This window comes from Apaloderma vittatum, unplaced genomic scaffold (assembly GCF_000703405.1).
Source record: "Apaloderma vittatum isolate BGI_N311 unplaced genomic scaffold, ASM70340v1 scaffold990, whole genome shotgun sequence".
NCBI lineage: Eukaryota > Metazoa > Chordata > Aves > Trogoniformes > Trogonidae > Apaloderma > Apaloderma vittatum.
Window position 1 is genome coordinate 45,908 of NW_009693773.1, and position 15,517 is coordinate 61,424.

The 15,517-nt window shown below is 37.3% G+C and overlaps 1 protein-coding gene across 1 annotated transcript in view; it reads right to left on the reverse strand.

Moving 5' to 3' along the window:
* Positions 1-2,162: 2,162 nt before the first annotated feature.
* The window catches only part of LOC104270308, a gene marked incomplete at its 3' end in the record, with an annotated part of 44,402 nt that continues 31,047 nt past the window's right edge, over positions 2,163-15,517 (reverse strand). The window contains exons 9-12 of the mRNA XM_009864631.1: positions 7,766-7,923; positions 6,207-6,249; positions 3,307-3,493; positions 2,163-2,298 (exon numbers count right to left, since the gene is read on the reverse strand). Of these exons, the coding sequence (XP_009862933.1) occupies positions 2,163-2,298; positions 3,307-3,493; positions 6,207-6,249; positions 7,766-7,923 (524 nt within the window). The remainder of the gene's footprint in view (positions 2,299-3,306; positions 3,494-6,206; positions 6,250-7,765; positions 7,924-15,517) is intronic.

Consider the following 15,517-nt stretch of genomic DNA (forward strand, 5'->3'; position numbering starts at 1 on the left):
TCAGCAGGTGGTGAGCAGTTGCATTGTGCATCACTTGTCTTTCTGGAGTTTTATTTCTCTTTTTCTGTTATCTTCATTTTCTTTACGATTATTCCTATCATTAACTATATTTTATGTGAATTATTAAAGTGATTTTTTCTCAGTCCACAAGTTTTAGTTCCTCGTTCACTCCTCCCCCATCCTACCAGGATGAGGAGGAGTGAATGAGGAGCTGTGTGGTTCTTAGCTACTCACTGGGGTTAAATCATGACGAGTATTCATCTAAATCATACAAATTTGTTCCATTCCCTTGGCCATGCTGTAGTGTGATGTAGGTGTCAACCTTTCAGTTAGCCCAGCCTTTCCCAACCTTAAGCAGAACACCATCTAGAAACTTAAATGCAAACCCACATATGAAAATTTTAGATGGAAAAGCAGAAGTCTTTGCAAAGGATGCATCATGGCCCTGTGGCCATCAGGAGTAGAGAAATGATCGTGCTCCTGGACTCAGCACTGGTGAGGCCACACCTTGAGTACTGCAGTCACTTCTGGGCACTGCAGTACAAGAAAGACATTGAGCTGCTTGGATGGGTCTAGAGAAGAGTGACAAAGCTGGTGAGAGGTCTAGAGAACAGGTCTTATGAGGGACAACTGAGGGAACTGGGCTGTTTAGAGAAGAGGAGACTCAGGAGAAAACTTATTGCTCTCTATAACTACATGAAAAGAGGTTGTTGTGAGGTGTTGAGCTCTTCTCCCAAGTAACTAGTGATAGGACAAGAAGTGGGCTCAGGTTACACCAGAGGAGGTTTATATTGGATATTAGGTAAAAAAAAATTTACTGAAAGATTGGTGAAGCATTGGAACACGCTGCCCAGGGAGGTGGTTAAGTCACCACTCTTGGAGGTGTTCAAAAAAGCATGTAGATGTGGCTCTTTAGATGTGGTTTAGTGGTCATGGTGGTGTTTGGTTTATCGTTGGACTTGGTGATTTTAGAGATATTTTCCAACCTTAATGATTCTAGAATTCTATTGTTTGCGAAAAGATAGTGTGCAGATATAAAACATTGAAGGCATAAAATATGTGTTGAAACACAGTGCTTTCTCTTTTTTCTGCATCTGGCAAATGTTGATGTCAGTTCATCACTCTAAAGCAGACTTTCTGCATGGTCTAATTTAAGTAAACACACAAAGTAAAGACAGCCGCAAAGAAGGTAACATTGCTTTACATTTATTTACTAATGCTTACAAAAGTTTTGAATGCTAAAGATTGGATGCTGCTAGAGTATCTTTTGAGATGAATCATAAGACATAGCATGGAATTTTAATGGAAGACAGAAGTTGAGGGGGAAAAAACAGCTTTCTTCTCACATCCTTGTCTCCTCCAGTGGTCTGTTCATGAAATCTTGGATTGCCTGATGTAGGGGTAACCATTTATTAATTGAGGCTTTCAAAGCCGTAATCCACCTAGAAGAAAGGAAAGACCAACAGCTGTCCCTGAACAAGTGTCATGCATGCATGTTTATTTTCTTTGAAATACACTTTTTATAAATGGTGTTTGTACATATGTTATTGTTTGCTGATAGTAACTGGATTGGAGAGAGATAGTAGATGAATTAGTCAACTGTAACAACAACACATCTTCACACTAGTTCTTTTGTTGATTAAATTAAAATCCAAATAATGTAATTAGTAGGCTTTAAACAAGAACTCCCACTGACAGCTGTGGAATTTGTCTGGATTACAGTGAGGGAATTCACCTTCAGAACATGAACCAACATGGTTCAGAACATGGGCCAACTTTCTTTTTTAATTCTCATGGTCATTGTTGGAAGTAAATCACTCGGCAATGAGGAGAGTATACTTTCCATTGTCTATAATGAGTGATACTTTAACTTTTCTGCTTAGTGTAATCACCCACACATCATTGTGAAATGCACCTTATCCAGGTTTCTTTCTGAACCTCTGCAAGGCAGCCTTGCTTTAATTCTAGCAGTGACAATAGCAGAATTGATATTTCATGTATGCCAGCATGTTGTACTGCAGTTCAATGACTAAAACTAAAATTAAAGAGAAATTGGGGGGAATAAGTGAAAAATGAAAAGTCATCTCCAGATATTCCCAAGCTACAGGGTTCCCACTCTTCTAAATCCAGCAAATAAAGTTGAAAAAAAAGTTGAGTTTTACCTTTTGTTTTCATTTACATTCTCTGCACTTAAGTAGAAAGTTTTAAATTCTTCAGAAGGAGGTTTGAGTTCAATTACAGATCTCTTGGAGCCCAGGGACTGTTCACTCACCATATACCCCTGTAAGTAAAGGCCACCTGTACACAATAAAATAACATGCATCATGTATGTTGCAGATACCACTTATGAAATTACTGTGAACTGCAAGCATACCAATAATTCTTGCAAGATGGATTTTCAGATGTCTTATGTTGTGTGTTTTGACACAAGTTGCATAGAATTTACACGTAAAGTATTAAAAAATATGAAAGTTCAGTTTTGGGCTTTTTTGAAAATGGATTTGAAAATAGTGCAGACTATGCTCCCTGTCCAGAAAAAAGATCAGCAGCATATTTTTATTTAGCATTTCATTAAATAAGATTTTTTTTTCTATCTTTTGATATTTTCTTTCCTTTAAAAACCAAAAGGATATAAATTTCCACATAAAAAATGTTACTAATGGTAATAAGGGAGCCAATGTTGAATCCCTTTTTTTTTTTTATGTCGAAATTTGCAGCTTTCGGAAATTGGCCAGATGATACCCTGATCTGGTATGGGGAGAGTGAGTTGATAAATAGCACCTCAAACTGCAAATGGCCGTGGCCACACTCTGGAGCACCAGCCTTCACTGGAGTAGGGAAGTTCTGCCTGTTGATGGGTGGACTAGCTTTGCCAAAGGCCACCTGAAACCCTGATAGTGGCAAAGAAGCCTGTCTGAGTTGATGTTTTACTCCCCTCAAAGTATGCAGGAGTCAGCAGCTTTCAGCAGACTGCAGTAGTTGAGAGTAGCTCAACCCACTGTAGAGTGTTTTGGAAGGGTGGGTCTTGACACTGATACTCACTCCTGAGGCATTGTACATGGAGCCAGACTAGTCCATTTCCAAAAAGAAAAATTCAGATCACAGGAGGAATAAGAAAGATGATGGGGAAGAATGAGGTGGCTATTTTATGAAAAGAGATTGAGCTTGGTCTTCCTTCACTCATCTTCACAGAATAGAGTGAATTTTCTGATAAGAAACTCTCATTAATGGTTAAAGTTCTATTTAGAAACTCCAGTGAAACATTTCTGCTTTAACAATCAATTAGAATCCAGCAGCCATCCCTACCTTGGGCAGGTGTAGACCGCAGAGTGGCATAAAAGTACAAACAGCCATCCTTCAGAACACAGTAGTGCTGAATCCAGATGTCTTTGCTTCTATCCAGCTGATGGAGAAGCCCCAGGCACTCCGGGTTTTTGATAGCCAAGGGTGGAAGTGTAGTGTTATGCAGCGTGACATCTACCCACACATGGTTCTGTAAAGTAAGCATGTAATGAAAAGTTCTTGTAAGAAATTGAGGAGGACCTGATAGTAAGAAAAGACACAAGCTCTAATCTTCTGCTAGGCAATTAGCTTTTGTTGTGAAAATAATTTGAAACATCAATGCCAAAAATGCTGTTAGAAAAAAGTACATTTGATAGTAAATAGTGACTGACTTCTACTTACAATAATAACTTGTCTTTTCTGCATCTATTTATCAGTATAATTTTTGCTAGTAGAAACAGGATTATTTCAGAGCTGTATGAAGATGTTTGATTTTAAAAAATCATCTTGCTGATTGCCTGAGTTCTGCAGCCTTTACTGTGTGTAATCTGGCAAGACAAACTTCATTATCCGCCCCCTGGGTTTCAGAGAAAATATAGTGACTGAAGCCAGAATACAGAGCAATAGAATGGGAAAACTGTCACACACGAAATATTCACAGATGTCTTCCCATTGCTTTCTGGAAAGCAGTTTCTTTCATTACTAAAACTATCCCATTGCCATTTACAGGTCAAGAAAAAGCTCAACCCACTGCCATTACATAAGCTAATTGTATGATAAGAGAATCCAAAAATAAAATCAGGAATAAATAAACTGTTGTTTAACAACAGCAGTGAGTAGCCTATCCTAGGAGGTTTTGCATATCTGCAATACATATTTCAAACTCTTCATCAATCAGTGTCATTGCCATTTGAAATCTGTGGGGAAAATGTGTGCAATATCAATAGCATGCTGTTTGTTTCCACAAGGATTTTCTGTTGCATTTATTTATGATATTTCTTTAATAACCTTGACAAGGCAATGATGGAAAAAAGACCTGGAATAATATAGCTAACTGTATTCCTCATTATGAATGAGAAACCTGCTGAGACTTATTGCAGGGAAGTGCAGAAGAGGGCTTTGGTAATGCTAGGTGTATTCATAGTTATCCTTGTAGTTTCATTAATACAACGTAGTGTCAGTACATTGATCTTTTATATCACTGTGTTGTGAGGCCTACTGCGACATATTAGCTGTTGCAAATAGTAACAAATAGTACAGCAAATGTAAAAGAAGGGAAATATAAGATTTTTCTAGTCAACTGAATGGAAAGCCCATTTAGAAGGAAGAAACAGATACAGTGTTCTTTAAGAACAGGGGTTAGGCAAACATTTCTTTCAGAAAATGATATGGTTTACTCCAAGACCAAATTAAAACAGATAAAGTCATCAAAAATAGGATGCAGTAGCACTGAAATGAGACAACTTACCATGCTGTCAATGACTGAACATGGGAGATCTTTCTATATATGTAATGTTGGAACTTTTTGTCCAAAAACTTATATTTGCATGTTGCATGAACAAGTAACTCTTTTAATGTGTTTTCTTTAATGCGTGTGTGCCTTTATCCTTCTTTTTGTCTCAGGCATTTTTTATTTCTTTTGGCTAGGATACATACTTTAAATTCTTTGATTTAGTTTTTGCTGTTTTCAAGTATGTGGATGCCTTTGTATTCTTTTAGGGAACACTGCCAGGTAGAAACAAATTTGGTTTTGAACTTACAGACTTATTTGAAAGATGAAACCAAAAGAAATGTATGTTTGATTAATTTTATTTCAGTGCAAAAAGAATTAAAGAAACAATAATACTTCCTTTCACTGTTTGGGAATACATCACTAAAGCACACTGCTGAAGGAGTCACTCACGTGAGTTGCGAGAAAGAGGATTTTTTGTTTAATTTTGGTTTTGTTTTTTTTTAACTCCAGTAATGAAGATTATACTTTGTACCTTGCAATTTTTCTATTTTTTAGTAAGGATTTTATTTCATATGCAGAATAGGTAGACTCTGCACTTGAACCTTACATTCTTTCTGCTAAAGCCCAACCTGATTCAGTAGCTAAACCTTTTTAAAAAAGAGATTTTACAGGTAACAAGAATTTTTTATGAAACTGGTCTGCCTATAGGAGGAAAGAATGAGAATCATGGGGCCAGGAAAGAGCAGGCTAAAGTGGATTTGACCATTATGCTTCCACTCCTGGAAGTCCTAAAACTAGCTTTGCACTTCCCAGTTCAGGGGTCAACCAGCAACTGTTCATACTAAATTATGTCAGGCTGAACAACAACCCTCTCCAGCAGCTCAAGATCAATTATGGCTATATTTCTCCCAGACATTGGTGCCAGCAGAGAATATAATTCTACAAAGACATAGAGGGATCAGCTAACTTACCTTTCTTCATCTCTGAAAATACAGAAAAGAACAACTCAGCAAAAACATCCATCTCCCCAACATTTTGTAAGAAAAAGCAGCCAGCTTGCAATCAAGATAGAAGTGCAGGGAATACTTAAGAAGATATAGCCCCTCTCTCCTTTTACTCCAAATAGTATTACCTAGGGCAGAATCAGTAGCTGTGGCAGTTGTGTCTCATCTCCCTTCCCACTACGCTCATTTTAGGTTATGTTTCTGAAACAGCATAAAGCTGATGATATCTGGAGAGGAAGCATTTAGATTATTTCCACTACATGGCAGCAAACCACGTTTGCTGAGTCATGATAGTGCCTGTACATGGCTTTTATTTTGGAGCTGATTCACATCCCAGCAGCCTGGAACAAAAGTATGAAGCTTCCATGTTGCTGTCTGCACCTGACCATGTACAAATACATCTACTGTCTCTCGGTGTTCTGCTTTAATCTGCTATACACATGCTTTGCACATAAGTAAAGCACTACCTGATGGACAGGATGTGCTGCTTTATCCATAGCCTCCAGCCACCTACAACAGGACGAAAAAAAATGAGAATAGTTTAGATTTGTAGAGCAGAAAAAATATGCTTCACTGCCTCTTTTAACTCTTGCTGACATAAATAGCATCTAAAGGGATATGCAATTTTCAGGATACATTCAAGGCTTTAAGGTAGAAAATTACTGGATTAAATCTAAATAAACATCACTAACTCTCAGAAAAATATGTCTCAAAACTTGCTGTGTAACACATTGTAATAAGACAAGGCAATATTGCAGACAAGGGAATATATGTATTTTTAATATAGTTCAATGTGTCAGGCTAAATAGTCACTTTTCTTGGTGTCTTTGTTATAATGTAGACAAAAAATTCGTGGGAAACTAATCTTGAAATTGGGGACTACAGAATAAAGCAAGCTGTTTGTTGGCAAAATTATTCTTTTTGCACTACAGACAGCATAGAATGTGAAAGTGAAAACTGCTCTGATATTACAATTGTGGGTGCCATATTAAGTAGCAAGGTGTTATAAAATAATAGATAGATGAATACCAAATGTCATCTTACTTCATTGCTTTGTATGTAGATAATTCAAAATGAAACAAGCAGGACAATAAGAATAATTTTAGTACATTTTGAAATCAAAGACTAAAAAGATATTACTTGTGTTTTGGGTGATCTTAGTCTCTTTGTTAGCTATGGTCTTTGGGAAGTGCAAAAATAGTATTTTTTGGGTCTAACTCCAAGTCAAACCCAAACTCATTGCCTTTTATCATAACCAACATGCTTTTGTGGCATAATTGCATTTTAAAATACTTAAATGATAATATACCAGAATGACAGAAGAAGAAATGTAAAATAGGATTGTGTTTATAAATAGTACTGTTCTTTTTTGGTTATAAGAGAGTTCATAGAATCATAGAATCTCACAGGATCATAGAATCATAGAATCGTAGAATCATAGACTCATAGAATAGAAGGAAGTCACCTTAAAGATCGCCTAGTTCCCAAGCCTCCTGCCATGGGCAGGGACACCTCCCACCAGACGAGGTTGCTCAGAGCCCCATCCAGCCTGATATCGAACATTTCTAGGGATGAGGCATCCACGACTTCCCTGGGCAACCCGTTCCAGTGTCTCACCACCCTCATAGTAAAAAACTTCTTCCTAATGTCATGATATGCCTTTATAAAAAGGCCCTCCCCAGCTTTACTGTAGACCCCCTTCAGGTACTGCAAGGCCACTATGAGGTCTCTCCAGAGCCTTCTCTTCTCCAGATCATTCATATGGAATGGCTGACAAGCAAGTTTACATCCACAGGAAGATTTAAAGACTTTATGGGAAAAAATTCTCATAAAAGAACTATGAAGTTGAAAAATAATTTTTGAAACTTCTGCAAATGAAAACTAGAAACACAGTCTTCCGATAAGTAGCTAACAAAATGGAGTTTTATTCTACTGATCAAGGCATTGTGAACATCCTCCAAAAATTTGCTCTCTCTCCCCAAACCAGAATGACAAAACTGACCCCATAAAAAACAAGATCACTTACCTCTTCATTTCTTGGTTGGAAGTTGCACAGAAGTAGAAAACCCTATTTCCAGTTTGAGGTATGCATTTAAAAACAAATGGTTTACCCAGATTAGTGTCAACACCAATTTCTGCTCCTTCGAGCTTTGTTACTTCCAGGGGTCTGCATTTCCCTTCATCCTACAATTAGAGAGAAAGAGTGCCCAAGTTCAGTACTAATATGAAACCAGTCTCTGTGAAACGGAGATAAACTCAGGGAATACTCAGAAGTGTAGAAGTTGGTGATACACTTTTATACTTTTAAAGCATAGGATCATAGAATCATGGATTATTCACCAACAACCCCAGAAAATACAGTGCAGACATAGAAGATAAACTAGTCAAACACCCACTAAATTTGCATTCTCTCTCTCTTGTTTTTACTTCATCAGAATTTGCAGAAACCTTGCTAGGTATTTGTAAGTATTCCAACCTTTGGGAGTGCTACTGAGAGTAGGATTTTCAAAGTGCACCAAAGAATATAAAACATGAGACTCTTTATTAAGCAATGCTGCCTGCAGTCTGGGTTTATGCTGCAAACCTCACCTTACATGTGCAGATAGAGGGAACAAAGGCTTACATTCAATAGAAAATAGTAAGCATAGTTTATGAAGCTGGTTTTCAGTTCCTTCACAAAGTTGACCTAAATATCATTATACTCATAACTCGTCCCATTCATTTGATACAACTTTCAATGGAAAGCATTTCAAAACTTTTTGTACCATATTGTTCCTGACTGAGTTAAAGCTCTTTGAGGCTGAAAGGCATCATCAGTGTCTTTCTCTGTGGTTAGATCTAAGAAGCCACTAAGCTCCTTAAGTTAAGTAGGTAAGTGAAACATTTGCTGCCTCGACTTTCCCAGCCCATCTCCCCTCAAGTCTATATCTTAACTAAAACGAAGATGCACATATCTGGACAGTGAACTCTAGCTATGTTTTAAAAAATACTCTTAGCCACCTTGCTTTGAAGAGTTGTGACTGGAGCTCTAACAATTCCATCAAATTTAGCAGTGATAAAATTGAAAACATGAGTTAATGCTGGGAAATATGGAGAGTGTTAGTGTCATTTGCATAAATCAGAGATGATGAAGTCACATAGAAGAAAATCATTTAATTATTGTGAGTTACTTAAAATTTGTCAGGAGCTGAATTGTAAATGCTCCATATAACTTTTATATTATCCTAATAACAGGCATATGTATCCTTCCATGACCTAAATATGGACCTGGAGGTATTAGTTAAACACTTGCTTATATGCACATGTAATTACCCCTTTGTTATACATTAATTATCTGTAGGAACAAAATAACCCCTAATACTGAAAAACAGTGTAAACTTTCATGAATATATTTCCTAGATTCTCCTGATTTCTTAATTTTTAATTTTTATTTTTAAATGCAAAACTAAAGTCAGTGCAGAAGATGAAGGCAATTGTGAAAGCCGTCAGTGCTGTATGACTTACTTTACGTATAATGCCTCGAGACATAATACTGCATAACCAAAATATTTATTCAGGCCTAACCCATTCTGTCTGCAGGTTAGGGCTGGGCTGGCCGCTCAACGCAGACAGATGCTCTCTAACTCTCTCTCCCTCTCCAAACGAGAAGGAAAAAGGAAGGAGGCAGAAAGACTTATGGATTGGAAAAAAGAAAATTAAAACAGCTTTAATGAATAAGGAAATAATATAAATAGTGAACTATATACATATATAAATCTCATATCAAACCCAAATCCCTTGCCCTGATAGCAATCCCACTGATGCTGCAGAGCAGGTGGCCCTGGGGAAGCCCCTGGCTCAGCAGCGGCGGGAGCTGGATACAGGGAGCTGGATTCGGGAACTTGGGATTGGTATCAAAGGCAGAAGATCAGATGGAGTCCTCCCTCGATGCTGGCCATTGCAGAAGAGGAAAAAGAAGAAGAACTAAACTCTGATGATCTCTTGGTTTCAAACTGAATATGATGTATATGGAATAGAATACTCTTGTTGGTCACCTGTCCTATCTGTAACTCACCAGAAGCACCACATTTTACTTCCTTGTGACCCCTCTTACTGCCTGGCAACCCCAGCGTGGCACGCAGGAACCATCAGTGGCCTTGGTCACTACAGAAATAAGTGTAAGCAAGAGCCTTTCTGCATCCCAGTCCCAGGCAGTGACTGCAAACATCAGCTGTTATCACTGCCAGTAGCACACACTGTCTGCAAAAACATACTGCTGACTTCAGAAAGTGCAGCCTTTAAGAAGAGACTGAACTGAAAAGTAAAAATCACTGAACAGAATTGGTTCTGTTTAGCTCAAACCAGGACACTTAATTTTTAATTTTTATTTTTAAATGCAAAACTAAAATCAGTGCAGAAGATGAAGGCAATCCTGAAAGCCACCACTGCTGTATGACCTACTTTACTTATAGTGCCTTGAATCATAAAACTGCATTGTAAAGACATAACCAAAATATGTATTCAGGCCTAAAATATCATTCCTAGTGTAAAGAATAATAAGTGCTAGGTTGATGAAGGTTTCTGTCCATGGTCTGGGTTCTGCTGACTGTCCTACCCTGAAAGCAACAGTTACTGAAAATACTGAAAGGGCTGTGTGACCACTAATATGGCATATCCTTATAAACTCCTCTGAACACTTTCTCTGCTGTCTAGAAGAATGCAGTTAGAGCACGGTGGTATCAAGAATGATTTACGACCATCCCATTTCAAATGAATACATCTAGGAAAGGAATAAGATGGATTTTAGGCATTCAAAGTGAGACAAAATGTCCTTCACTGACTAATAGATAGCCATGCTCCCTTAAGTCTGATAAGCCAGAAGTAAAGGGGATTTCTTTTTACTCATGTGACTTTCGTGAATAATGTCTTGAGAACATTCCTTTGGCAAAACTATGAGAGACTTAAATAAGCTAAAAATAAGAATAGAAAAGTAGACATCTCCTTCCTTTATTATATGAAAAGGTCATTAAGGTAGTGTATATAGGCTGGGAGGGTTCACAAATCATCACAATTTAATTTGACGTAACATCTTCCAGAAAATAAATGATGTTTATAACATGTCCTGAATGTTTCACTGTGTTCAAAGAATTTTGAGCTAAGTAAGATTTGCTGTTCTATTTAGGCTTCTTTGTCAATTAGAAAGGAGAAGCTGAAAAGATCCATGAACATTTCATACTGTTTACAGTGAAAGAAATCAAAATCAACAACAGGAATAACTATGAAAAGAAATTAAAATGAAGCTACAAAAGTAACTGCAAGTACTAGAAAAATGGAATAAAAGTAACTAAATCTAAACCACGACGCGAAAACTGGGCAGTGCTAGAAAGCAGATACGAAAGACGGGTTGGTTAAGGAGACTGACAGTGGAAAGTGTAAGGTAGTCACCCCTGGGTCACTGGTTCCGATTGGTTTCAGATTAGTAACGCCATGACATAATTTTTTGTTGTCTTCCTGGATGTGCCCTTGTGTTTTTAAACTATGCATCTTTTAAATGAGATGGAAGAAAGAATTATTTTTTCTTTTTGCTTCTTATTTCTCATTTGCCCAACAAATTATGTGGCCATAACTCTGCCTAGCACTCAGGCTTTACCCCATCTGTTATTTTCAGTTATTCTCTGAACTGCTTCTCCTTGAGGTCTGGTACTGCTTGCTTAGTAGTATCTCCTTAGTAGTTTTCCTCTCTCTCTCTTCCTTTAAAAAAAAATAGAAATCACTCTGCTTTGTAATAGGCTCATTTCTCAGACATTTAAGAAACTATAGCTGGAGCATCTTTGCATTTCTACTCTGGGCTGGGCACATTGGTGCAGAGGAGAGACTAACACTTTTACATCTTTTTCCCTTACACCTTTTCCCTTCTGCTTTGACTTGCACATAGTGAACAGAGCTCTAGATTCCACAACTGTTCATATGGCATTTTTTGCAGTAGAGCTCAATTCATTCAGTTTTTCATTTTGTTTTGCTTTAAACAATTTGCATCTAAGCTAAAGAGAGTAAAAACACACTGAAGAGCAAGACAACAGGAGAAAAAAGATACTAAAGCTCCTCTAGTTTAGAGAACCTGATTATCATACACTTAACTGCATTGCCTGTCAGGTGAAACACAATCAAGTGATCTTGTGATATGTATAATCTTCACATTCCATTTGGTTCTTTGGTTGAGATTGAGTAATTTGCTGTAATTAATTGCACCAAAGGTAATGAACAGTTTGCAGGACCAAGCCTCAATGGAAGAACTACTGATTGGGTTAAATTTTTGAACAACTTGAAGCCAGTCCAGTAATATAACTGATTATGACTCCTTCTCTGGGTCAGGCTATGCAAACTGTAAGCAGGTGAACATTAACTTAGCAGCCAGTATTATTTCTTATTTATTAATAGAGATAATACAATAGAAGTACTAGAGAGCTTGGATGCAGGAGCTCCTTAAATGTAAGTTGAAAAATATATCCTAGAGCCATTGTAGTCATGAAAAGTACAGAAAAGAAATCAGATTCTATACTAGCTCTAAATAATGTGGCAGCTCCCAGACTATGATGATAAAGTTCCAAGCAAGGATGAAGAACAAATAGAAGCAGTATCTTTATGAGTAATGGCTCAAACTTAAATCTATTTATAGTTAAGCCTTTTATATAAAGTGCTTAGGCTTAGCAATGAACACAGGCTTGCTCAAGAGAACAAAGGAGTGAACATTTGTCATAGATTGAAATGATGTGAACGGTCCACACATGGCAGGCAGGGGATTTTTTCTTGGCATAATAATTGGACTCTGTATATAGCACAGAAATTAAAATAATTTAAAAGCATTTTTTTTGGTCTCTGTTCTACTGCAAATAGTCTTAGGGATGTACACAAACAACCAGAAGCATGAGTAACAAAATGTTTGTAAATACACTTCCTGTAAAATGTCCTGTTCCTATACACAGGGAAGACAATTACAGAAAGAAAAGGCAACATTTAAGTCTATATTTGAATTTCCTCTATGTATTTACGAAGGGCTTTCACTTGTTCTGTGAGTGCTGGGTGCAAAGTATCACCCTTTCACCCCTGAGGTGAATAAATGTAGATGGAAGACGGGTATCCAGTTGATTATATATGGAGTGTAAATGCTACTACTGAATCTTATTTGGAATAAAAAGAAATACTAAACTGTAATACAGATTTCAGGTGCTCTGAATAAATCAGAGGGAGAGAATGGAATGATTTAGAAATACAAATATACCCTAATGGAGACAACTAAGCAACGGCAATTTTCTTCACAAAGTCACCGCTAACAAAAGAATATTAAAAGAAGAAAGCATTCTGCTTTTGAGAAAAAGTGAAGGTTATGGACATCTTTGAATGTAAATAGCACTGTATATTTATCTAAGCAATACTTAATTGCCAGTGTGCTAGTGGCATTAAAGTGCAATAAACGGAGGAGTTAAGATTATGTAGAGCTATGGAAATGAGCTGTCTTAATGAAGGAAACAGAAATATGACCTAACATCCGATCACTTAGGTGATGTAATAGCTGTTGACCAGGCCTGGTGTAATTGCTTTTGAATGTTAAGAAATGCACAACTTTGTTCCCACTGCCCTCACCTCAGAAAATTGAGAAAATTTGCCTTAGTCTCTCATACTATACCTGAGGTCTTCCTAGAGGCATCAAACTTGTGAGCCTAAGAAATGCAAATCATAATTCTATTTTAAACTGACATTATACACAATCAAAATGAAGACTGACAAAAACTCCATTGCTCCCCTTCACTGCTGCTGCTGTGTTGAGTGAAAGCATGTGTTGCAGTTTTCTTACAGCATGGTTTAGAGTATTACAACTGTGAATTAGCACAAAGGCCATTTCTTTGGGGCTTGAGCTACAGTGAAAATGACTTTGCTCTTTATTCACAGTTCAGTTTCTTGCTATATCTGAATATAGAAAATGCTCTTTTCTACTGTGAGGACAGTGATTTCCAACTTATGTACTCCTTCCAACTTAACTGCTCCTGTGCCCTTCTTCTTACAGTTTCTTCTTTTGACTTCCGTACACGGAGTCTGTACAAAAAGTTGTCAGTGAACTCATACTCTTTAAATACTTATTCCTAATTGTTTAGTTCTACATCATTCTTAGCCGAGGGAACTGGAGAGAGAAATTGAATAAATGATAAATGTAATATAAAGACCTGACAGGCAGAGCCAGTTTGACTAAAACACTTCAATCTCTGATATCTGGAGAGGAATTCTGCAGGGGGTATACATTGATAACTATTTCCTATTTGGAGACAGTAATCTTTATAGCTTCTCGTCAATAATATTTACTTCATATTTTCCTTTTCAGGCACTAGATTGGTTTTCTGTCTTACTATCCTCTTTCCCAGGGTATGTTTATGGCAAAGGGACAGGAAAATACAGCAACACTGGAACACAGCAAGATACAAATCAGAGAGAAGCTAGGACATTGTTACAAATATGATGTTTTGGTTTTTCTTTTAATTTCATCAACTCTAACTTTTTGTTCCATCCTTTGACTCACAAAAATCACTTGTTATACTTTTCTTTTAACCAGTCCCACATATCAGAAATCAGTCATGAATTGAAACTAGGAAATTCTGGAGGTAGTTTGCATTTTCAGTAGATTTGTAAATCCCAGGATTTAATTAGCTAAGCTCCTTACACGATGGATATTTGTAGCGAGGAAATTTTGGGAAATGTGTTTTCAGCTATAGTGGTTCTTTTATACTTGTGCTTTCCTACTGAGCCTAGAACACTAGTTCTCTAGCAAGTATGTCCTCAGGACAGAGGAATTCATACTCTACAGCCTTTAAATCCCTTATTGGCTCATTTGTTCCTGGTCCCAGGAATTATATTCCCTCTTTTTAATAGATTTGCAAGATCAATATTTTTTTTTAATCCTGGAAGCAGCAGCATACTGTAAAGTTTCCAAGTTAACTGTTTAAAAGCGACTTAGTGATGACAGCTCAGGAGTCTTATTTAGCTTGTTGAGGCGGTGCTCTGCTGCTGTGGCTAGATTCCTTTTGCTGTCTTACTGGTCTCCTGTAAAGCTGATTAAGGTTTCTCTGTCCTGTGCTGAAGTCTTCACCATAGACATTTTATGGTGACTATCAAATGCTAGTTTTAGAGGAGCAGACACTGCTATCTGTAAAGAAAGGGTCAATGCTTGACTATGCTGATACGCATACATATTTTTCTGAAAAAATATGTAAGTTCAAGCAAAAGAAACCTGATTGCTTATACTTGCCTCAGTGTAGGAGGCCTAAGTGTACATCATTGTCCAGCCCTCACACTGTCCACATATCTTTCCATTAGGAGGAAAATTGGGCATGTCGGCAAAGAAAACAATAGCATATTTGAGAAGATCCAGTGGCCTGAACAATGGGGAATCAGAACTGTAGAACTCCACTATAAAATGTAGGCAAAAATATTATAAATCATTATAGATCTTCTGACCTCAGCAAATGAGGAAAAACAAGGTTCTAACCCCATGTGCCAAATAGTTCTGCTATGAGGTCACAATCATAGCTATGTCCACTGAGATGACAAATGTGTTTCAGTTACTTATATGGACTGTAGAGTCAAGGTGAGTGGCAGCATCTGTTTGAGGTCAAACAAAATGACATTGTATGTAAAATGACTGAATCTGTTGCAACAGCTGATATTTCACCAATATGTGACTGGATAGAGATGAGTCTGAAACAGCAGCAACAACTTGCTGAGTCAATATGCAAAAAGCTCAAGAAATAAC